At 40.2% G+C, this 24,580-nt stretch overlaps 3 protein-coding genes across 4 annotated transcripts; all 3 read right to left on the bottom strand.

Moving 5' to 3' along the window:
- Positions 1-5,036: 5,036 nt before the first annotated feature.
- GlcAT-S (Glucuronyltransferase S) lies at positions 5,037-12,458 on the bottom strand. Of its 2 annotated transcripts, none has more exons than XM_017158224.3 (5): positions 11,331-12,458; positions 7,131-7,403; positions 6,809-7,071; positions 5,899-6,250; positions 5,037-5,836 (listed from the first exon to the last, which is right to left on the bottom strand). In XM_017158224.3, exons 1-5 carry the CDS (start codon positions 11,857-11,859, stop codon positions 5,775-5,777), a joined length of 1,479 nt encoding a protein of 492 aa, XP_017013713.2. In that variant the 5' UTR covers positions 11,860-12,458; the 3' UTR covers positions 5,037-5,774. The 2 variants fall into 2 exon arrangements, with proteins under 2 accessions (XP_017013713.2, XP_017013714.2); XM_017158225.3 differs by having other exon boundaries at positions 11,541-12,456.
- Positions 12,459-13,655: 1,197 nt separating this feature from the next.
- On the bottom strand, positions 13,656-16,243 carry Trx2 (Thioredoxin 2). Its single transcript, XM_017158226.3, has 3 exons — positions 16,084-16,243; positions 14,196-14,342; positions 13,656-14,127 (listed from the first exon to the last, which is right to left on the bottom strand). Exons 1-3 carry the CDS (start codon positions 16,105-16,107, stop codon positions 13,978-13,980), a joined length of 321 nt encoding a protein of 106 aa, XP_017013715.1. The 5' UTR covers positions 16,108-16,243; the 3' UTR covers positions 13,656-13,977.
- A 1,160-nt stretch (positions 16,244-17,403) lies between these two features.
- Positions 17,404-23,036, bottom strand: gcm2. Its single transcript, XM_017158178.3, has 4 exons — positions 22,613-23,036; positions 19,287-20,052; positions 19,130-19,220; positions 17,404-18,535 (listed from the first exon to the last, which is right to left on the bottom strand). The coding sequence occupies exons 1-4, from the start codon at positions 22,621-22,623 to the stop codon at positions 17,538-17,540; spliced, it is 1,866 nt and encodes a 621-aa protein (XP_017013667.2). The 5' UTR covers positions 22,624-23,036; the 3' UTR covers positions 17,404-17,537.
- Between the last annotated feature and the right edge of the window lie 1,544 nt (positions 23,037-24,580).

Here is a 24,580-nt window from a genome sequence, read left to right on the forward strand (position 1 = left end):
CGAAGAGATAGAAATTATGGTGATATATTTTTAAAGATTATCACTTCGACTAAAGATTTTTTACACTGATTCAGTAACGGATCTAGGATTTTGTTGTGGGGGGTGATATCAGAACAAATTTTTTGTTGCATACTTTTTGAATACCAAAATTTCTTTCATTTTTCAGCCGAGTGGGGGGTGATATATCACCCATATCACCCCCCGTGGATCCGCGCATGCACTGATTCCTTTATGTATTTAAGATTAAATATTTCCTTATTTAACCACAAATATTACTCGCAGTGTCCAGGTTGCTTTCATCACCGTTCTGATGCCTCAATGAATTTCAATAAAATGAAAGTGGAGCCAGTCTGTCTGCTCTGCATCCTCCATTCACCTCTTTCAATACGTAAGGGTTTGGTTCTGCTCGGTTATTTTCCGTTTTGTTTCGGGTCTTGCCCTGCAGCTGTAATTAAAATAAAACCTCGTGAGTGACTGCCAGATGTTTGTAGTGCAAAATAATCTCATTTCAGCGCAATGGAGTGTAAAGGGAATAAAATTATAATAATAAATGTCCACCGAATGGCAGTTACCCGGCCAATTACTTACGGGAATGTGGTCCTAACGATGGGGAGTTTCAGTCCAACATACCCCGGGTGAGAGAGGGTAACCTTTTCAATGGCCCGTCTGCTGCGTTGATGATATTGTTGTGGTGATTAAAATATGCACGGGAACGCATGCCGAGCGCCGCTGCAGTTTCTGGTGTTTACCGCTGCCTGTTGACTCGCTTTCCGCAGAAGAGCGCTGAAAAGCAGACTACGGACTGCTGAGCGTACCACTTCCTGCGGTTTGTTATGCATATCCGGTACTCGAACATAACGAGGGCAAATTGGATTCCTGCAAATATGCGAATCAAAGAGAGTAACAACCATGTTGATACTCTGCTATAAAGAAAAGTCCATATAACAACAATGTTGAAACCCTTTTAAAGAGATTATATCATATAATTAGGTTAAAATTTTTATATTTTTATTTTATGGCTACTTAGCGTAAAGATCTTTGATAAAATATTTTATTTTTATTTTTTATAGAAGTTTAGGTAACTTTAAAAACATATATTTGAGCACCTTTGCTCTTTAATATTTCATGACAATGTGTAGATAAAGTAACTCCAAATCAGTTCTCAAAACTAGGAATATATCCAAAGATTCCTTTTCCTTTATTAGTTTACTCTATTATTTTAGCATAATTTTTAGGGGGAACTGCATTAGTTGAAGAGTTATTCGCAATGCCCCAAGGTGTCATTCATTGAGGGGAAAGTTTTTATTACCACAATTCAGAATTGCCAGGGGCCAAACTTCTCGGGAAGCTTTTCCGTAATGCTCAACATTTTTCGGCTGGAGCCCGATGTGTTGCCCAGTGTGTGGATGTTGATGCGTTCGTGTGGGTGGCAGTGTTTGTTGTTTAACACTTCCGGCTCCTGCAATTGTTGCTATTGTTGTAGTTGCTCAACAAAAGCTCGATGGCGCTGTAAAATGTAATCATTGTGGCGTGTAATTAGTTTTTGTGTGTACCATACATAAGTGCAGGCGCCAGTGTGCGTGTCTGCATGCATGTAGAGGTATAAATAAAATTTATTATTGCATTAACGTTGAGAGCCCCACTGGACTCGCACTCACACTCGCCCCCTCGCACTATGCAAATGTAAGCACATTTGGTCAACAGCGGTTGTGTTTTGGGGGCAAGGTGGGTATGCATTTAATTGGGTATCGGGTGTTGAGCGAGGGCTGACAAAGAGGTTTTCCGCCCTCCACCCTTTATAGATCGTGGGGATTTCACTTTTGTTTCACATTTATTTTTTATTTTTTTTCCATTCAATAAAATTGGAGTGTTTAAACCATTTTCAAAAATTAAAGACACCTATTTTTCTGTAGATTTTCTAGAAATAATATTTTTAAAGATATTGAAAATCCTTTCTCGCAATGAAAACTTCCCTCGCTTGTCGAGTCTTCATTAACTGCCATGACCGCTCACCACATGTCGTATTAGTAATAATAATTTACACATTAGAGTTCTGGTTCTTGCTGCTCTTACTAGTGTTGTTGTTGTTGCTCAATCAATAGTCAATTTTCAATGCGAGTTGTGCGTGTGTCTGTGTGCTTTGATTGGCGGTTGTTTAGGGCACCACCCTCATCCCCCTCCAACCCCTTTGGCCAATTGATTTGTTGGTCTCTTTGCTGTCGCCACTCGAAGCCCCCTGGGAGCCGGAAATGCCACGCAATTTGTTTGTTCGCACTCAAGCCGCAAACATTGTGAAATTAACTTGTTAGCCATGCACCAGGGTGGGCCGAAACGGAAGGGGATGGGTGATGAGGTCAAGCAGCGGGCGTGGTTGCCGTGGTAATTGACATTCGATTGGTAATGGGCGGTCTGAAAATAGCGGTAATTGGTTTGCATTTTCCCAAATCATCAGTCGAGAAGACCAAACAATAAATTCACGTTGAAACCCAAATCAAATATTGCTAAATGGTAATTATATTGCGGTTAATCAGTACAGTTACATTATTTTAAAGTAACTAAAACTAAAGCATTTTGGTTTTATTTTTTAGCTGCGTATGAAAATGAAATGAAATTTGAAATTAAAATATTTAAATAATTTTTAGTAACTTATAAAATGTTTTACATTTTCAAAGATAGGTATACAAGGTATACATACAACCTTTGAAAAGGAAGTCATTCATATATTTTTATTCAGATAGCTATTTCTAAAGGACAACTCTCGTTGTTTATAGATTTTAAGTAATACAATAAAATGTCCATCAAAAGATTTCTGAACATTGATTTAAAAGAGGATGTTGAGGCAATAGCTACTTGTACATGTTCTTCAGCACTGGGTATAAACCTATCCGATGAATCCTCGTCTTCTAGTTCGGAAAGCCTTTCCAGTGTGAAGATGAGTCGCCAAGGGTGGATGCGTTCCGAAGAGACAAGCATTATGTGCAGTCCCAGGATGCGTTCAAAGTCGATCCCTCCGTGGCAGATTAGCCCAGCAGCCTTCGTGGGATATCGCTACCGAGTGAATGCAGAAAGAGGTTTCGCAGCGAGCAAATAAAATTGTGCCAGTTAGATTCAGAGTTTGCGTGGGTCGATGGTGCCTGGATCAACTCTCCGTCGGAAGCACTTCCGTATTCCCATTTCCGCCACGATTCGCTTTCCCTTTGTATCCATCGCTCGTCATGGCGACACTAAGTGGCATCCAAGTTGCAGCAAATCCGCACCATCCCATCTTCCCCCTCATTCCCGGCGTCCTGTCCGCTTGCCTGGCTTGTGGTTTGCATTTGAAGTTTAAGTGCCGCAAAATCAGCGCCATTGCAGTGAACAAAATTGAACATATTTTTAAGTATAAATTAATCCTTGTGGAAATTTCCTTTTTTTTAAAAAAAAAAAATAAAATTATAGACCTGTGAATATTTTATTTCTGTAATTAATTTATTTCATAAAATTACTGAAACTGTTTGTTATTTTTAAATTTTTGGAAAGGCATTAGTTTTCTATAATTATCTAATCTTTGGTTTGAATTCGAGTTCGGATGGCTCTTTGAATATTTAAATAAACATTTAATTTAATTTTTCGATTACATTTTACAAAAAACAGTTTATTTTTTACAAGTGTAGATAATAGTGACGTACAAAGTGTAACAAGCCACGACATCCTGTCCTCGATCCCTGCGCCCTTGGCTGCTCATGGATGGAACGACTTCATTTGCAACATCAATCGCAGCCTCATCAAGTTGTCTGCTGGCAGCCGCACTCATTACGGCGATGGCAGCAGAAGCGGCTGCGTTTAATAAAGCTTTCGTCGACCGGCTGAGGCAACTCAACTTTGGATGGGAAAGGGCATTATAAGGGGGGATTGATGGCGTTAGTCTGGGCCCCAGGGCGGCTGGGTTTAATTAGCTTTAATGGCTTAATGCGGGCCATCGCCGTTTGGGTCAGGTCCTGGTCATAACAGACACGGGGGTGACACCAGCCAGAACCCACAAGCCAGCCCGATTTTAAGTTGTTTTCGATTCGCCACCTCATCCATGGCTGACTGAAGAGTAAGGAACCACCCACCACCCAGGGAGTGCCACTCGAGTATTAATGGATGCCAACCGCCCCGTGACACTTTAAAGCAATTTTCCTGCCAAACAAATTTCCGGCGGAGAGCACAAAAGTTCTCTGGCCCGACTATTTATTTGCCCCCAATTGCGAGGAACTCTGCTCCGGCGGAGACCTATTCACACGTAGCACACAAGTCCTCTTCCTCGTCGTGCAACGAAACTTTGGCTCATAACTTCGCATTGAAGAAGATGCATATGCAACACGTTCGTGCCATTCCCAGCTGCAATGACTCAGGCACCCATTCCCGGATCCCAGTATTCAGTTTCACCTGTACCGATGGGGTCTTCGAAACTGGAGCAGAATAGTCTTCGCTCACTTTGGATAAAGGTATTCAGATGGTAGACCGAGCTTAACAAGAGTTAAGAAAGTTAATTGAAAGAATTAAAAGTTGTTCTTAAGTCTCCGAACTCCCGAACAAATTAATTTTAAAATATCATATCTTTTTGTGTATCGGTTCAATCGTTAATAAGATTGTAGGGTATCAAAGGTTTTACACTAGCTTTTCCCTCTTAGATCCCTCTCATGTTTTAAATGGAAGTTGTAACTTTTTCTTAGCTGTTCGACTTTTGCAGCCAGCACGAAATGCTGTCGGGCATTCAAAGTGAACTACTGCAAAGTAAAAGATGCGATGGTATGAGGAATGAGCTGGGGTATAGGGATAAGAAAACGGGTGTCGAGAGAACGTAAAGTTAATTGAAAAGTATTGTTTGCTATTTTGTGTCATTCTATTCCCTTGAGACTTCACTTACAAAGTGATGACGAAAGAACCAAGTTCTTTATTGTAATTTCATATTTAAAATGAAAATAAAGCACTTACATGATTTCCTGAATAGAATCCCTTCGAAAGGAACATTTTACGTGGTACCATTTCCGTTATCAAGTGATTAAAACACCTTTAATTATTTCGGGGAAAGCTTTATAAAACTAGCATTTATTTCATTCACATTATGGCTTACTATCTTATTGACTGTTTACAGACTACATATTAGGATTACATTAAAAATGACATAGGTCATTCTAATTTATTGCCCATTACTAAATCGCTTGCTTTTAGGGGATTTCGAAAATATATAAATATATAATATAAGCCTAAATAATTTATTCCATGCTTTGTGATATGTGTTTAATGTTGCAAGTCGATGAGGTGATTGACAACAATAACAAGCTGCCTAGGGTCTTGATCTAAATAGCTTATAAAGAAATGACTTTATCTTGCTTAGCAAATTAGAAAGTAGAATAAGAAAGTAATAAACAGTTTACAACCTACTGTCAGCGATTGTGATATAATTAAATAAGTCCTGAACCTATCTTTGTCGCCTTCCCTGTGCTTCCTATCTTTCTATCACGAACGAACGTATCTACAACTAATTAACAATACATTCATAATTTTTATTAACATTACATTATGATGAGAACCGAGAACAGAGAGGCAACACCGACGCAAGTCGTAAAAAACTAAATATTCTAGATATTGTGCAGTGCGAAAACGACTGATAACTAGAACGGAAAAGTTCCATGGAATACAAGAAACGGGTGATTCGAGATTGGGTTTGTTACAGAAATATTATACAATTAGCTCTATAAGTCTACGAGTATTATTCGTGCTCTCCTTCGGATGTTGGACCCTGGGACTCAGCTCAATATGGCAGAGTGCGGCTTCTCCTTGCCATTCTTGCTGATCAGTGCATTGCGTCCTAAAAGAAATACAGAACAATAAAATATTTATACGCGATTAATTATCATTTTTATAGCTCACCTTCATTTTCCGTTGTACTGGCCACGCCCATTAGTTTAAGATTGAGAAGCAGGGCGCCCAGGTTTGAACGATCGTCCAAATATTTGCTTTCTAGCCGAACCATTCCCAGTTTTTTTGATTTCGTCTGGGTGTGCCAGACGAGAATCTCAGTGCAGTTGTTACCTCGCGGTTCTATCAGACTCATTTGCAGACCGATGCTGCGCAGAAAGAGATCCTCTTCGTATCCTGGCTTGTACGGCATATTTACATAGGGATACTGCGCCATATACTCCAAGTTCACGGCAAACCCAGCCATGTCAACTGGCCAGCGCCGCCCGGCCACCCAGGAGTCCAGGAAAGCTACCACCTTGCCCTGAAAAAGAGAAAGGGAAAAAATTAGTAACAAATTCATTATTTTAATTAGGCAAGTAAAAATATTTTTTAAAACATTTAATAAGTATATATTAACGCTTGTTTTACAAATCAAATTTTTAAGACCATTAGACAAGTATAAAACCTTAATTATCTAAGATTGTCTATGGCACCTAAGAAAAATTGTTGTACCTTTTTCAAAGGTATTTAATATTTTATGCATTATGATTTATTATATGGGAAACCCTATTTCTCTTTTTAGTGAGAGCAGTTTTAAGCTGACATTTTGCTCAATTCAGTTACTCACTGAAATAATGACTATATGTCAATCTTTTAACTTTACAACCTTCGCCTTAAAATACAAAGAAGGCAATAAATTATTTTCCCAGTACATTTTTGTTAGGCGACGGGCTTATTACATCGTTATCAAATCGGGATTGTAGTAAAATTGTTAAATGCACTCGCAGTTATTATTTGTACTTAACATATTTTGTTTCTTAACATCGAAATGAAATGTATAATCAAGGTCATCAAGGTGAGGGAGATAAGGACCACTTACTTTGCGCACTACTGGTCCACTGACCCCATAATCTGCAATCAGGCCGACGGGGAACATGGAAACCCGTTGCGTTTTCCTGATCTCTGAGAACAGACGCAGGTCGTAGGTGTTGTCATCGTCCCCGAAGTAAAGTACGCCATTGGTGAGATTGTGCTGGCGCAGCCACTGCAAAGCGGCCCTGCGATTGGCGACGCCTCGCGGGGCTGGCTTTTCATTTCGAAACTTGCTGGGCATGGGGCTTACCATATGGGTATAGGGCATGCCTGGAAATCATACAAATGTTAATTATAAAAATCCGAGCACAGAATGCTAAGATTCTTACCGAATCGGTTGAGCAGGGTGTCCATATAGCCGTTGCACTTCTCCTGATCATCAGCCACCAGCCAGTGCAATCGCGGAACATGGAGCAGCGTGTGCGCCAGACGGGTTAGTTCTGGTATCTGCTCCCGCCTTGGATACGTTGGAGTTACGAAATATATAATCGGCAACTGTCCATATTCAGATCGCGGTTTATCCTGCATGAACTGCCGGCGATCCTCATAGCTCTCGCTGCAAATGTGCAGGCTTTCGTTGAGTGGCCGGAAATTGATACTATCTGTGGGTGAGAAAAACAAGAGTTGTAAGGTTAAACTGGGTCAATTACATTTGAAATTCCACTGCCTGATGACGAAGATTTTATGATTTAATCAGAATTCTCAATTACTAGAACTACTAAAATAGCTCAACTCATTGACCTCTGGCCCCAGTTGAGGCACTCAGCCTCAACTACGTGCTGTAGTGCCGAGATGGCAATCTGGTGCTTCAAAGCGATGATAAAAAGTTTATAAGGTGTCTCTCAACTTCTCAAAAGGTGCTAATCGGTGTCTCAACGAAAAATGTACTTAAGCCGGGTTAAATCGCTTAGATAAAGTGCCTGTCACTCTCCAAACAAACTCAAGAGAGTAGCGATACGAATGTTTGTTCTACGCATACATTTTAAAGCTCCGACGTGAAATCGAAGATACCGCAGTTAATTACCTAATGGGATAATCCGCGTGGGACATCTTTCGCCTCCTATCGAAGCGTTAATGTGTTTGGATCGACTGCGTGAGCCGATGCCATTAGAGAACCTTACCATTATTCCAGAACGAAAGGCGAAAAGCACGCAATTGGGGTCACCGCAGAGTGAAGGAAGACCCACTTTTGATAAATATTGCTGATAACCGGAAACGAACAATAAAACGCGAGTAAATAACCCCTGAAAGTCGTTCCCTCTAGACCTATTGGCAATAAAAAAGAAAGGCTGGCGATGGTATTCCCTAATAAGTTATTAAATATTGACAAAGCAAACATAACCCGAACCCCGAATCGAAACCGAAATGTCAAACCCGAAAAGTAAGTGTCACACCACAAAGGCGGGTTCGACAAAACCATAATAGACGAAATAATGGTCTGTGGGTATTCCAGATGACGAATATTTACGCATACCTGCCACCTAATGAACATTAACGTGCGCTGATATAAAACTGATTGTGGGGCTGTCCCCAGGACACGTGCACGTGGCTTAAGTATGGTGCCGGCACTCCGGTGACTCCCACCACTCAGACCTATTTCAACCCAGCAGACCCCACAGATAAACCAGGCACTTATCGATGGGGTGCGACACCAATCTGGGCCTAATCACACGCTCACGTACAGTTGGCCGTTAATTATGGCCCATATCTACATGGATGATGTAGAACAACAGCCTGATTGCGGGCAATTGAGAATTCCCCAGACACCTGATCTACGAGCAACGTTAGTCACAAAGTATTTTACGGTTCCCCCTTATCATATTCATTCACTCTTTTGTTAAACGCGGAAATCGAAAAGATCGATTTGCAAATGGCTTTTTCCGATAAGACTGTCGAAACGTCGCAAAACGTAAGTAGAATTAGCCCAATGGAAATGACTAATAAATAATCTGGAAGAGCCCCAAATTTGCCATTATCGTCGGAGTATTTTGTTTCTGAAATCAACTTACTCATTATCTTTCAATTTATACTTATAAGAGTTAAAAAAAATATAATGAACCTTTTTAATTCAGAGATATCTTTAAAAAAGATTAAAAACCCATGGCACCCGAGTTTGTTGACCTTCTTATAAATTAAATAAATAATAATTTCAAAGATATTTTCTTGTGTAGGATAGCACCCAGCTTCAAATCTAAAACCCATGATTAGGTACAGCGAACATCACTGATACGTTTGCATATCATATTATCATTTTGTCCCAGATAATACCATATTTATCGTGCCTTCATTCGAAAGATTATATAACCTATTGCAATATTTATCGCCAAATATTTACTCGAATCTTATCTTTTTTCAGTTGTTAGTTAGTGTGTCTGAATTCTTATCTGCAGCACTTGTTCCATATGGATATAGCGATTCAGTAATTGTTTGACATCGGAACTCCCCACCAAGCTGATTAAAATGTTATGTTTATTCTACATGTGTTTGAAATTCTGTTTGAAATTTTTATTTCAAGCACCTATATATGTATTCTGCACGGATACAGCGTTACCACAATCGTTTGAAAACAGGGGCCTCCCAGGTAAACCGAGTGAAATCAAAGTTTTTATTTGACATGTGTTTCCAATTCTGCTGAATTAGCTATCAATGCATTTATGTACAAATTTCGAAGGGGTTGGATTTATGAAGGCAATTTACAAACTGTAAATATTTGCAAAGACAATTTGATGGCAATTTAGTTTTACGGTAGCGTGTTCTAAAGTGCATAGTCAAATGAGCTTGTAGCATCCTCAAAATTAGAACAACAATAGCTCTTGGGGAAGAGGAGAGCTGACAGCAAACACTCGACACGCGACATTGAGAAGATACTAAAATAGACTCAAAACAGCTGAGCCGAATAAAGGTGAATGAATGCTGGGTGAATTATAAATATATTCATATTTGAGTTCTGACACCAGAACCTACAGATGTTTTGCCCCCTCTTCGCTTTTCAGACAAGATGTTGATAAGACTTTGGGAGGTGTGAAATATACTCACGAAATGAGAGACAATCAAGTCGGTTCGCCTAATAAAAAGTGCTAAAAGCTTTTTCTCCGAGTACTGGACAATGCGATATCTAGAGACTACAAAATTGAGGGGAAATGTGCAATTAGACAATTGGTGCCACTCAAATCGCTTGCTTAGCTCGGATTTGTTTGTCTAGATCGAGTGTAGATCACATGTCTGTAGAAAGAGATGGAATTATTTCTATGTTTATTTATTTCTTTTCAAGCCAGTATCGAAATCTTTTAGGACCGATCGTTAGAACTGTCAATAATTTACGAAAAAAAATCTGCTTTCCTTTTAAAGCTTCAATCGACTCATTAATGGCCTTGCAACTTGATTGCCTTGTTTTCATTCTGCAAATCCCTCGTTATTCCGGAAACGTGATGAGCCAATAAATAACCAATAAACTTAATTAAGGAGATATGTTCTATAAAAGAGTTTGTCTAAAGGTCGCCAGTTGTGTGGGTAAAAACAATGAATTTTAAATTAAAAAGTTAATAGCTTAATCCAATAAAATAGATAAGATTAAATAGGACCATACTTTCTATGCTTTCTTTGCGGCGAATGTAGATTACACCCTTCTAATCTATAAACAATTTTGAAGTAAAGATTTATTTGTTTAACATAATAAAATAGATAAGATTAGGCGAGTCTATTCTTTTATGATTTCTTTGTGGCCAATATTAATTCCACCCTTGTAAGGGCTCTTCAAGGAAAATGCCAAGTAAACTGGAAAATTTGACCTTGTCCCGGCTTTTACCCATGGCAATAAAAAACGACCAACAGGCGAATCCATGTAATTGCCGCCTCAGGCGAGGGTGGGTGGCTATAGATATATATACATCGCGTTTGGAGAAGACAATAGTTACCAAATAGATCCAATTACGGTTAAATAATAAAAAAGCCAACAGACTAACCAGTAGCCGAAGTGGGAAAGCAACTGTGCCGAGCCGACGAGTTACATGCGATAATTGCCGCAGCCAACTTACTCGGAAATAAGGTGGTGCTGTCACAACGACTTGGAAAGCCTTGAGGAAGCCAAATCAAAGAATGACGTTGGTATAATAAAAATTTGCGAAATTTCGTAGACTTCTTAATTAAATTAGTATAAGAAATAAAAACATAAGTATAAACTGATTTCGACGTGTGAAAACTTAAAATATTTACACAAATTTTTTTTTATATTTCTAAGAAACCTAAATAAATATTTAAAAATAACAAAAAAGAAAGAAATGTGAAAATAATAATGTGAATAAAAATAAAAGTAGAATTAATTAAGAAAATTTTGTTTTGAAAATTCACAAACGTATTGAAGGCACTGAACGTCCCCACAGAGTGTAGGGTGACCTGAGCTTTGATTGGCAGTGGGCCAAATGAAAAGTGAAAGTGTTGGCAGAGCGGCGAACTCACTTTCGGCCAGCGGTCGTGAAAATGCACTCACTGCGCCTCCTAGGGGATCAACTTTGGAGAGGAGCGTGACTCACGGTATTTCGGCTTGAAACGATGCCTTCTCGGGGGTTTTTTCGGATTGGGTTCTTGACTGTCTAGCCTAAGTTCAGTTTCGTATGCTGTGATCTCTTGAGTTCTATCGTTTATAATGTCCTGAAGTTCTGTTCTTGCTGCCCCTTGGCGGGTATACCTCAACAGCCAGTCTGCGGGACGAGGGGTCGCCATAAAGAGAGCCCCTTGCTTACCTAATCCGTGGTGGGAGCCCTCCTCCGAGTCCTCGGAACCACCGCCCAGTCCCAGGGCGATTCGGGTGTCCCCGCTGAGGGTGAGGTAGCAGAAGGCGACGAAGAACAGGGCCACGCCCACCAGGGGCAGTATGCAGCGGCGCCTGGCCACGCCCCCTGACGCCTTCCTGACCATGGGATGCGGGGCGTTGCAGGCGGAGGAGGAGGAGGAGGAGGTGTAGCTGCTACGTAGGTGGTTCTGGTGGAGCGGCCGTTCGATGTCCTCGTTATCCTCGTCGGAAGTCTGCGGCTCGAGTGCCTGGTAGTGGGCACTAGACATTTTCTGATATTTTTTGGGATTGGGTCTTGGCTTCGGAGGAGCTCTCAGCTGGGGTGGCGGTGGATGGGGTGGTGGTGGTGGTGGGGCCGTCGCCGCATTCCCCGTCCATTTGTGGTGAGCCGCGCCTACCGCCCGGGATTCGCAATTTTATTATACAACTCTCGCTAAGACGACCCGAAAATTATGCAAATGCCCTCGGCATTTCTGCACTTTGGGTGCTCTGATTTATTTCCGTTTCGCTAGCGTCGCTTGTTGCTATAAAAATATATTTTGGCCACTGTCGCGCGATTCGTAATTTGGCTCGGAAGCACTCACAACACGCCGTCCCGTCACACTCGAAAATCACAGAAAACGAAAATATTGCTTATTTCGGCCCCGACACCCGTCTCTCTCCCTCTCCCTGGGTTTATTCTTTTTAGCCCCTGCGACTTGTCTGTTGTTGTTTCGGTGAATTCTCTCTCCGCGTCCAACCTTCCGATTTCCCGATTTTTTGCTTTTTGTTTTCCTGTGTGACCATGTCGTATGCGCAACTTTTTCCCAAAAACGTAAGTAGTCAAAACGTAAACGGGCTTTCTCTCTCTCTATTTTTTATACAAAAAAAGCATGCAATTTGCAAGCGAGTGGAATGAGAGAGAGCGAGAGAGCGGCACCCACCACCACCACAGCTGACACAGGGCTGCTTTTGGTTTGCACCTCGACTAAGGAAATTACCAGGTGTTCACCTTAATATAACGGTTTATTTTCGAAGACCTTTAAGCACTCACAATTTTGATTTGCCTAGTTTTTATTTATTTAAATTATTCACGTTCATGACAAGAATTACATTGGCGATGCATTCAAAAATACTGTCCACTATTATCATGCATCTAGGTAGTGTTTAGCAATACATTTTTATATTGTTACCAATCTGCTAAATTAGATTGGTATAATAGTCCATAATTTAGTATTAAACTATAAAGATTTTTCAAAAATTAAATTGTAATAGCGTCCCATTTGTGAGTAACGTACATTTTTTTTGGGAAAAAAAATTTTTTCTTTCTGTAATAAATTCTTTTTTCAATAATTCTGAAATACGATACTCCTTATTTTAATATTTTAAAATTAAACATTAAAAATTTTACACAAGCTTTAACTTTTAAAGATGTTTATAGTTTCAATAATTTGTTTTTAATATTTAAAGGGGAATCTTTTAATACGCGATTCGCATATTATTCGTCACTATAGTGATTCTATAGGATGATGAATTGAGTTTTGTGAATTTTCAATATATTAATAACTGACATTATTTTCTATTATGACCTCAACTCACAGATTAAAAAATAAATAATAAATTATTAATCCCGGCGAGGATAAAAAGCGATAAATACTTTTTCTTAATAAATTTAAGTTATTCCTTTTTTTTAAATTTATTTATAGTTTTTTTTTACGACCATTACTTTGGGCCAGTACTTTGTTTCTATAAAGTTTAAATAAATAAATAATAAGAGGTCATTATACGATAGGAGTTTTAAAATTAAAATTGAGTTGGTCTGGACTAGATTTTGACTCCGGAACTACCACTCTGAGCACCCTCTCCACTTGCTTGTTGAAGTTCCCGTCGTATCTTATCTAATCGGTAGCTACCCGATTTTAATCGTTATTACTTAACCATAACGGGCTTTGCCTGGGTGTTTGTGTATACTGATATTTGACCAGGCTACCATTTCACAATTTTGTTTGCCATTCCTTAATCCCACCAGTTTACCCGCTCCCCCTTAGAAATTTCTAACCAAGCGAATAATTACAAGCGGTGAATGTGTATTACATTTATTTTAATAGCATTTACTCTTGGACAACTGGCTACAATTGCGTTCGTTTAATGTTTTCAATACAAAAGTGAACAATCTTTGTGTGATTTATTGTTTTTGTTAATTAAGCAAATTTTACGATTAAAAGCCACTTAGTTTCTCACTTTTGTTGCGGTTCTAGATGCTGCCACTTGGCAGCTGCACTGCAGCTCCGAGTGACTTGGGGGCATCGGGAACTGAGCAAACCCTGCACTTATGGAATAATTAACTAAATGTTATGAAGAGAACTCATAGGTGGATCAAGGGGACGGCCAGACGTGTGTGTGCCCTCTTAGATGTTGGCCTTGATGACATCCTCCAGACGCGTGGCGTTGGCTCCGGCGAATTCCTCGACCTTGACGCCGTTCTTGATGAACACGAAGGTGGGCATGCTGGAGATGTTGTATTCCATGGCAATGTCTTCGCAGTCGTCCACATCGACCTATTGTAAGGAGTTAGTTTAGTAAGGGTTCGGATTTAAATATTGAGCAATCTTATCTAGAAACCCACCTTCAGGACGACGATGTTGTCGGCGTACTGCGTGGACAGCTCAGTCAGTTTGGGCGAGATCACCTTGCAGGGTCCGCACCAGGTGGCAAAGAAGTCCAGCACCACCAGCTTGCCGGCTGCCTTCGTCAGCTGTCCATCGAGGTCGTTCTGCAAATGGAAATTGTAAATTAGTGTTATCTTTCAGTAATATCATCGCATATTTCCACTCCCCATGACCTACTTTAGTTCTTTCTCTCGCGGGAAAACACTCTTTTAAAGTAAATGATTTGGGGTTATCGAGCATTGATCCGATACAATCGGGTACATGATTTCAGATGTAGAGGGGGAGACCCCATCATTATCTCGGACATGTGAGCGATAAGGCGGTTCTGTTCCGACACAAAGTTGTTAGACATCCCCAAAGTTGCCAAGTTGTAATCGGACCCAGTAATCACCGATTGACGGGTTTAATTTGTGTGCCTCGAAACTAACACATTCCTATATGCAAACTAGAGAATTCGGGACTATTTCATTTCAATTTCTGTATTTGATCGAGTGAGCAACAAATCAATATTTCAGGAATTTCGAAATTATATGTATTCTGAAAGGTGTGGTTGTGGGCAGTTCCCACCCTTAGTTCCGCCCATGACACGTTTTCCCAGTGACCTTTAATTAATTGCTGCCGATGGCAATCGCAGAACACATGCAAAGAAACAGTTCTAATGGAATTGATGATTTCAAACGGAATGGGCAACCGGTTTGGTGGAATTTGCATAAGGCATTAAGTAACTTTAACTAGACACAAGTTGTTCTGACTAATGTAAAACAACCTGATCTATCCTATTAAATATTTTGGTTGTGCTTAGATCATTTCCATTGCAGACACAAAAAACCCAAGATGACTAAGCTGGTGTTGGACAAATGATTTCAAAGATGATTCAAATGGATCTTCCAAAGTACTGACTCATTTGGTAAGAAATAAACCAAATCTGACTAACAATAACCAACAACCGCAATTAATAAGGTATCTATTAATATTTTAGATAACCTAACTTAAACCCGACTTGATAAAACAATCTCTAGAAGTTTCTAGCGGTTTTTTAAAAAGTGAAATATATTTTTGTGTGGCTTGCTGTATAAAATTAGACCGCAAAGGGGGCAATGTTTGAGTGTTCTATATATACAAGTGAATATTGGGAAATAAAATTATAAGAAATGCTTTTAAGTATTTACTTTTATATATTCCCTGACGTAATATTTGTATTTATGAAAAGTTGCGCACGACCGGTTGGACGCGACCCCGTCTCCCTCCACCCCTGATTCCTCTCTTTTTCTTGGATTCACAGCTTGTCGTATGGCGCGCAACTTCTGAGCGTCGAGCACACCCTGTGCTATGGCAACTATTCGAATATTTCTAACCAACAAACCAAGCCGCGACCACGATAATGAATTGCAAACTCATGCCAGACGCACAAGCACACATGGACGTCTATATAACTATATAGTATATCTTGGCACTATGTCAGATTAGTCAATGGAGCTCTAGCTCGGGCCAGGCGGTTGGGAAATATTAAAAATTCGGTTTCCGCCGAGTCTGAGACTGAAACCCGCAGAGCGGTCCATGGGATGATGATATCACTATCATTATTTCGCTATTCGAACTTTCTCGTTCGTTTTTTACCACCGTACGTGAGTCGAGTTCTATTCGTGTGCGAGCGTATGGCGAAAAGCGGAGAAAATCCAATCACTCAGAATGAGCGGGTAATTGGAATGCCAATTCCAATGACATATTTTCAGAGACCCTTGGCGAAAAATGCCCGAATCCGAAGGGTCAAGGGGGTGGGGGGTTATCGGGTTACCCAATAGATGACGCCTGCCGTAGGGTACAGATCCGGTTGAAGTGACTCACCTTATCTTTCACCTGGTACACCATGTTGGATGGGAGATGTGGGTTTGATTCGGAACCGGTAGAAATGTACAAAAGTTACTTAATTAGCACTCGGGCAGCTCTTCACACCACGCAGCTTGACTTTTTTTCCACAAAGAGCGCGGTGCGGTTCCTTTTATAGATTTTTTTCTAGGGATGAAGAAAATATATCAATATATCGATATTTTTACAAATAAATAAATATTTTTATCGTGATATTTTTTTTAAATAATTATCAGGTTTCATCGCTACAAGAAAAAATACATATGTGCCGCTAAAATTTATTTTTCGGCAAGTGAAAATGCATAGCATAGCATTCAGAATTCAAGAAAACGCGGTAAAAAAAATTCGCGGGAAATACTTGATTTGAATATTATAAATAAAAGCAAAAGAAAGCAAAAGAATAATTATTGTTTTCTTTTATTTATTAATAAATATAAACTAAAAATTATAAAAATATAATTTAATGTCGTATTTGTCTTATAGTTTATTTTTTATTGCTTATGCAGCTTAAAATTAAAAAAAAAAAATATTAAACAAAAATATCAACAATATCTGATATATAGATATATTTTGTCTGATATATCAAATATCATTTTAATTATTTGTTTCAATAAAAAATATCATCGATACGATATTTGTAAATATTTCGACATCCCTATATTTTTCCCCGCTAAATGGCTCTCTCTTTTTCTCTCTCCGGCGACGCTTGGTGGTGGTGGATTACCTGAGGTGGGCTGATCGAAAAGCAACTCTGTCGGGGGTTCAATGAGTGGGCGGTAGAGGGCGGTGAAAAAAACCGTTAGAGGCAGTTATAAATTGGTTATCTACAACTATTAATTTAGGTAAAATTAGATAATCAAAAAAATAATGAAACAAGCTATGACTAACGCAACCTTTTGTAAGCAGAGTATAATTTTTTAGATAGTTCCAAAAACTCCTAATTCATGGAAGCAAAATGTATCTACTTAGTTCACCGTTTTTATTTTTAGTTTCCATTTCAATTTGAATTTAAAATTTCAAACATAAAAAACTGGTTGCTAAAGAACTTAAAGATCTGTTTAATTTATAAAGATACTATAGATATTGTTAATCGTTCGCAAAACTCCCACAATTTGTATCTACATTATTTTACACACATTCTACACAACTTTTTTACTAAGTGCGACATCTAGCTCTCGTTTATAGAACCTATCCAAAAGTTCGTTAGAAATTATTGTATTTTTCAAAATTCGGTTCTCGAAATCAAATTTATTTGTTTTTACAATTCAACACTTGACATAATTTATTTGCCTGGTAAAACAATGAGAAAACGCTTTAACACTACACGTACAGGTGGAAATTAAGATTTCACAACTAATCCTAATGCTATGGTACTATATGCCTAGTTATCGACTATGAGTAATCCTCCGGTGTCCGGAATCGTTAAGTACTATTCAATGGGTGACCGAGGGGGCGAGTGCCGAGGTCGCCGCCGAGTGGTGCAAGTGGTGGTGGTGGTGATGGTGGTACGTCAGCGTGGGCGGTGGTGGCGGAGGCGGTGGGTGTCCAGGGGGCGGGGCCACAGCCGCAACACTGGATCCTCCTCCGGTTGAAGGGAATCCACCAGCAGCCACAGCCATTTGTTGCTCGTAGCTGGAGTAGTGATCGTAATAGCTGCCATATCCGGTGTCCAATCCATTTCCGGTGGCGGCATTTCCGGGTGCCGCAGTGGTTCCCGTGTCGAAGTAGCTAACTCCGTTGTAACCACTTCCGCTCTCGTAGTAATGGTGCCCCGTCGCCTGGTTTCCTCCGAACTGCTGGTGGGTCGCTTGTTGCTGGTGGTGGTGGTGCTGCTGCTGCATCTCGTACTCCGCCTTGGGACTGTAGTAGTAGTCGTAGTTGTCCTCCACATACGGTTGAGTTTCCACCGTGGCATTGTACTTAATAGTGGGCGGCAGACCCGCCCCCGGTTCTCCCTTGCAGCTGATGATCTCCTCCTGACCACCGCCAGCCAAGTGCTTGATCTGCGAGTAGTTGATGAACTCCGGTTCCGGAGTGGCCAGCTGAGGACTGGACTCGTATCCCAGCGCCTGACACTGACTGTGTCCATGGGGGTAAGAGTAAGAGTTTCCACTGGAGGATTGCTGCCCATAGGCGGCCAGTTCCGAAATGCTGCAGGTGTAGGGCAAACTGGGTGATTTGCTGGGTGCCGCTGTTGCCGCCGCCGGAGTTGCGTGGTAGATGGGATAGTTGTAGGTGATGTGCTGGTGGTTTACCGTGAAAACATTGGCTGCTGTCTCGCAGGGCGCCGACGACTCCGATCCACTCAGGGGCCAGGAGTTGGTGCCGGTGCCGTAATTCGAGGACTGCGACAATTGGTGGCTCCTCGCCGTGGTCGAGTCCTCCAGGTAGCTGCAGGTGCAGTGGCTGTAGGTGGTGCACTTGCCACAGGCTAATGAGGAAAAAAGATTTTTAAAAGGGTATTTAATAATCAAAAATGGTGATTCATAACTTAATTACTTATACAAATTTTAATGAAATGTTTTTTAACTCTTAAATTTTTTAGAGAACATTTTCAAATTAAGTGATTAATAAAAAATAATTAATTAATTTTATAATCAGTGTTTTTTAATTTATTAACCATTTTTAGCAGGGACCGAAAATAACAGTTATTTTATTTAAAAGTCCTTTAAAATAAAATATGAAGAAAAATAGGTAGAATTTTTCTAAAAACGCAGAATTGTTTATTTTCATGCAATCTGTTGATTCATTCAATAAACTTTCATCATGGGACTTTTATATATCCCACAACATATAGCAGTTATTCAAAGACTTTTATTTTACTTGTAAAATCTTAAATGCATGGAAATATCGCTAGATTACTAGATTTGGCATATCTAAAAAATATTTGGAGTTCGTCTTCCAAAATAATAAAAAAATCTAAGAATACTTTTACAACTTAAACTGAACAATTAAATATTATCAAAAGTGTACAAAATATGTAGATTGGGATTTCCCTAGCTCTTGTTTTATTATAAAGCCTTACCATTGTACTGGTAGATATCCAAAGCGGAGTGAGTCAATGGATTGCTGGCAGGAGGACGCTTGAGGACCTTGCTGATGAGACTGTGTTGTTGCTGCTGCCGGGAAAATGAAGTTAGCATTTAAGAAATCTAAAAGATTTACTTTCTATTTACACTCACCTTAACCTGCTTCACCAGGCCCGCAATCACCGACTTCTTGGCCACCGATCCATTGGCCGACTTCCCTCCCAGCGGCACCCGGCCAAAGGCCCTCTTGGAGACGCTGGAGTTCTTGGGATCCGGACGCAGATGGTCGTGCACTCCCTTGGCCTGGAAGAAGATGGCGTTGCCGGAGTGGCGCCAAAAGTGGGTGACTGGATAGCCGCAGTGACCTCGGCATGGCTTGATTTCCAGCCTGCCACCGCGACAACTTTTGTTGGGACAGGCCTTGCCCTCCTGCTTCCGCCGCGCCTTGTCGCAAATGGCCGGGCGCAGGTTGATCTTGGATCCATTGGGCAGGGTGCAGTGCTGCGAGCAGACCAGGACGCCCAGGCAGCTCTTCTTCAGGATGTTCACGTTGTGGTTGTTCGTGTTGCGCATGGCCCAGCCGGAAATGTGCTTCTTGGCCTCCTCGTTGTGCAGGGAGTAGATGTGTCGGACATGCCCATCGCTCCACTCGTTGAACTCGTCGAACTCCTGATCCGGAACATGCGGCACAATGGCATCGTTGATGTCCCACTCCCGTTTCCCCTTGCCCGCCGACGCAGCCGGCATGGTCATGGAGCCACCTGGAGGCTGCTGCTGCTGGCCAGCACTTGGATTGTGACCCGGACTCGAGTTCGAATTCGGACCCTGACCCTGACCCTGCGACTGAGCGAACTGGGCAAGCTGAGAATGATCGGGCTGCTGTGTGAGAAGTTGCTGCGTCTTGAAGGTGTAGCCATTTCTGAAAAGAGGGATACCATTACATTAAAACTTTAGTGTAATTTTACGGTAATAATTTAAAGAAAATTAAAAATAAAAAAGAACATTTTTTTGGATACCACAAACACGGTATTGTACATCTTGAAAATGTTGAATTACCTATACATTTTTTTAAAGAGAGTAACTTAAACTTTCTCTTGAACTAATTTTATTCTCCAACAAAGATAAGAAACAAAATCATTCCGTACACAGAGAAAATTGTCAAAAGTTTTAGGTGCAAAATAAGGGGTGAAACATTTTAAAAAGTAAAACGTTTCATACAAATTTATTTTACTTTGCATATTTAAAACGTTTTCATTTTTATTTTTAAAACGTTTTTGTATGAAAACCGCACCTAAAACGTTGCATCATTTTCTCTGTGTATGTATCTTGATTTCTGGCATAAATATATTTTATGCATAATATATTTTTTGATAGTTTAGTTTTAATTAAAGCTGCTACGAATTAATTAGACAAACTTTAAAATGAGTTTTTAAAATCGCATTTATGTTTACGGAAAATGTATTATTTATTAATTTATTTAGGCAATTTAAAAATAGTATGTAATACTAAAATTAATATTGGTAGAAGCAGTCACTGGAAACTAAAGTCTTTTGGCATTCTATGAATTATTTAAACGATTTAACTGGAATAAAAATAATTCCAAATTTTAATCTTTTGGCCCAACTTGCAATAACTAATTGGATTTATCTAAAAATATAATCCGCTTATTCAAGATACATTTGTTATTAATTTCCCTATAAAAAAAAAATTGAAATTCAATTGTCAATGTTCTGAGTCACAGTTCGATCCTCAATTGTAACTCCTTATATTACCACTCTTAAGCTGAACTAAAATCTTTAAGTGATCCATTTAACTGTGACTTAATCGCTTAAGCCTAAGCATCGTTTAGGCTTGGAATATAAATCCCATCTTAATTGCGCCCTAAACTGTTTCGTAGGGGGTCAGAACAGCCCGAGGCATGCCAATCAAATGAAACGTTTGTGATGTTTATGGGCGCCATGAAACGCATAGCTCTGTGGGCCCAGTTTAAAGGGCTGGTCCCGTTAGCCCCAAATCTTGTCCGTCAAGAGGAGGTAATCCAAGCTGGTCACAATCGTAATTCGAGCGCCAGTTGAGGAGGCGGAGAAGCAAATTAAACCGACACTCAAGTCGTGAGTCAGCCTGCTAGACTTGCTAGACTCGATGGCCCTCCGAGATTCTCCATGTGTGGGAGTTATTAGAGAAGAGACTCGCTCTGCAATTAGCAATAAATTTGTTCAGATCGAGTTCGGTCCGATGGGTCTGCGTTCTATGAGCGTTTTTATGTGTACTTGGAAGTCAGCAGGTTGCACGCTCTCTAACACCGAATACCTGGGACGGTCGCTCGATCGCTCGATCGCCTGGTGGTCTTTGGGTTCCCCAGATTTTGAACCTGTTCGTGGTTAGTGGCTCGCTTTGTTTTGGGTTCGTAAATTGACTGCTCGACACTTCGGGGCGCTCGTTAGTCGCGCTTATCTGATGCTGATAGCGTCTCACTTCGTTCCCGATCTGTTTTTCGGGTCTCCCCGTCCCGAGCTCATAATAAGTTTGTCACCTAGAAAATATGTCTCTATAAACCGGAGGGGCCGGGGTATCATCAGCTCTTTGACCCTTTCACTCGAGCGCCGCTCCGCCTACGACTGTGTGTGGTCCGCCGGGTCTGCGGTCCCAGATCGAAGACCGGGGATCCAAAGCACACCCCGCGGCTCTTTGGAGCGGACTGGAGCGGAGTGCCATTAACTAAGCTGTGGCCCATGCTCAGCGTGATAATAAAGCGTTTGAATCATTTACATTTTTCCCGACCCTAACCTCCCCCGCTGCCTCTTTAGCGTTTGATTTGTGGCCCATTCTTCATCTCAGATTGATCTGAGGTGTTTGTAAGCTCAACACTTACGCAGACGTTTGGATTTAACGCGTGTCAACATGGGCTCAATGGGTTCTGATTAAAAATAATTGGAAGATGTAGTGCTGAGGAGTTTTTGAAACAAAAGAAGAATGTAAGAGAAGAAGAGAAGCTACTGCAAGGCAAGAAATCACTATGTAAGATTTCTACATTTTGTACAACGTTTAGGAGTAATTTGCTTTTTATAAAACCAAAAATATATAAATTAAATTTAAGTAATTTGAATACTGGCAGAATATGGACTTTAAAAGGTAAATATAATTATTTTAGTTTTTATTAGAGGCTCATGTGTTTTTTAATAAATATTTAGGATTTTAAAACTCATTGCTAATCGTTTGATGAAAAGGATAGGACTTAAGGGTAAAATAAAAAATAAATAGAGAAATAAGTTATCGGTTTCTTGCATTTATTAATTGAAATTGTGAAAAGGAATTTGTAATTTGAAAATTGTAAATAATTTTAAACTTTAAAATAATGGTATTATGTTTTATAATTTATTTAAGTAATTGGCCTTTGGCAAATCAATCATTTCCCCAAAATAAAGGTACCATAAAATATTCTTCTTTTTAACGATATTAATATTTTTTACCAAACTTACATTACAACCATATTCCAAGTGAAACAGCTGCTTTAATCCAGATATTCGGCTGTGTAATAAAAGTATCCAATAAAAAGTTAACTGGGCTCGGCTCTTAAATGAGTTTTATGCGACTTGAGAGCCCCTCGAAATTGCAGCACTTGAGCATTTTAATCCAATTAGGCGGCACTTGTATCGACGGGTCACTTGAACAAATCTCGCGAATAGCCGTCGCTAGTTGAAGTTTCTCGGATCGGATTGGGTACGGTTGGATTGTATTGTGTTGGATTGGATTGAATTGCGCACGCGACGCCGACGACGAGAGTTAAACCGTGAGAATGACGACCTTTTCGCTGGGCCCCGAAAACAACCTGCAGGGCGGGATGTGCGCGCGTATCTGGCAGATACGAAAAACAAAAGAGCAGCGACAGCAGCATGAGCAGCAGCAGCAGACAAAAACAAACTTCGGCGAGCGAGTGGTGCCAAGTTTTGTCAACAAAGGAATGGTATTATGGCTCTGGCTCCACCTACAAAAACCAACAAAATGCCAAAGGAGGCGGGGGCGAGGGGATAGCGCGGGGGGCGGCGATGTAGCCACCCGCATAATTTGCCAAAAACTCCACGCAGCCACGAAGAGGAGCCGTCGCAGCTGGCAGAGTGGTAAAACGTATCCGTCAGATACATTGCCTTCCAGTCGGCCACTCACTTCCAGTCGCTCCTCGTCGCCGATTGGTCGGATAAGCACGCACACAGCCGCATCCGAGGTTTTCTCTCTCTCTGTTCAGAGAGTCTCTGAAGTTCCGGGGATGAAGGAATTTTGGTGGCTGGGGGGACGGGGACTACACACTCGATAAGCATCACAGAAATTTAATTACTTATTATGCCGCTTATCAGTCCCCATTGTTCTGTTTAACTCTGTCCAAGGATATGCCAACAAAAAGCAATGGAAACCTTTGGGAGAGCATAGATATTCAAGGGTTTATCGTTGGGAATGTTCGGCAGATTAGTGGAATGATTAATGGACTGGGTAATGTTCGAGTATTCAACATTAAAACGTTAAACAATGTGTAGGTTAAATTCTATCGCATTCCTTTAAAAGACCATAGAACTTTAGATTACATTTTTGGCGCTTAAAATGCTTAATTTTTGTAGTTTTTTAAATTTACAGTTGTATTTAGATCATTTTTAAATTTATACTTGTATTTAGATGATTTCTAAATTACTTTACATTATAATATTATTATTGGAAATTTAAAAAAAAATACATTTGCACACAACTTTTTTAAAATGGTTTAACTTGTTAGAAAAATTAGGATGTAATTAAAACATTCTTTTAGCTGTCAAATTTATCTGGAAAATTAAGTTAATATGTTGCAAAAATTTGTGTTATATTAAAATGAAAGGATTCAAAAAAATAAAGTTTTCATATTTAAAATGAATTTGTATTAATTTAACCCCTTTTGCAATATGAGAATATTTTTTTCCATATCTTTCCCCATCCCAACTAACATTTCTTTGGTCATTGACTTGGATAAGTTTTCCTTTATTAGAGCCACAACATGAGAATACACAAGTGGCAACAATATCAGGGCCAGATCAGCCAGGGGGGAACTTTTTTTTTACGGGGGCGGGGGCACTTCTGGGCCTAATGCTTGCTGCGTCTTTTGTTTTCACCTGATCAGCCCGCATCGCCATTTGGGCCAAAGTTACAGGCCACAAAAAATAAAATACAATTTATGCGTCCACTTGGTAGCACACACACACACCCATACACAGACAATTAACAGACCAAGAAGAGCAATTTAACAGGGAGAGAAAAGGAAATGGAGGAGCAAATAGGCGTTAAAGTGAAAATTGAAAATGCCGTTGACAGGAAATGTAAATGGTAACAAAAGTGGCAGCGACCAGTGGCAAACTGTGGTGCAACTGTTGCTTTTGCTGCTGCCCCTGCTCAGCGACTGTGACCCGTAATTAAAAAGGGCCGGCGGT

Source organism: Drosophila takahashii, chromosome 2L (genome assembly GCF_030179915.1).
Source record: "Drosophila takahashii strain IR98-3 E-12201 chromosome 2L, DtakHiC1v2, whole genome shotgun sequence".
Lineage (NCBI taxonomy): Eukaryota > Metazoa > Arthropoda > Insecta > Diptera > Drosophilidae > Drosophila > Drosophila takahashii.

Bases quoted from the DNA above. Each gene is read 5' to 3' on its own strand.
- GlcAT-S (XM_017158224.3), bottom strand. From the start codon at position 11,859: ATGTCTAGTGCCCACTACCAGGCACTCGAGCCGCAGACTTCCGACGAG. The intron at 7,072-7,130 runs GTAAGAATCTTA...TATGATTTCCAG, and splicing joins CACCCTGCTCAACCGATTCG to GCATGCCCTATACCCATATG. The intron at 5,837-5,898 runs GTGAGCTATAAA...TATTTCTTTTAG, and splicing joins CAGTACAACGGAAAATGAAG to GACGCAATGCACTGATCAGC.
- Trx2 (XM_017158226.3), bottom strand. From the start codon at position 16,107: ATGGTGTACCAGGTGAAAGATAAG. The intron at 14,343-16,083 runs GTGAGTCACTTC...TTCCATTTGCAG, and splicing joins TGTACCAGGTGAAAGATAAG to AACGACCTCGATGGACAGCT. The intron at 14,128-14,195 runs GTGGGTTTCTAG...TCCTTACAATAG, and splicing joins ACAACATCGTCGTCCTGAAG to GTCGATGTGGACGACTGCGA.
- gcm2 (XM_017158178.3), bottom strand. The intron at 19,221-19,286 runs GTGAGTGTAAAT...TCCCGGCAGCAG, and splicing joins GCCTGGTGAAGCAGGTTAAG to CAACAACACAGTCTCATCAG. The intron at 18,536-19,129 runs GTAAGGCTTTAT...TTTCCTCATTAG, and splicing joins GGATATCTACCAGTACAATG to CCTGTGGCAAGTGCACCACC.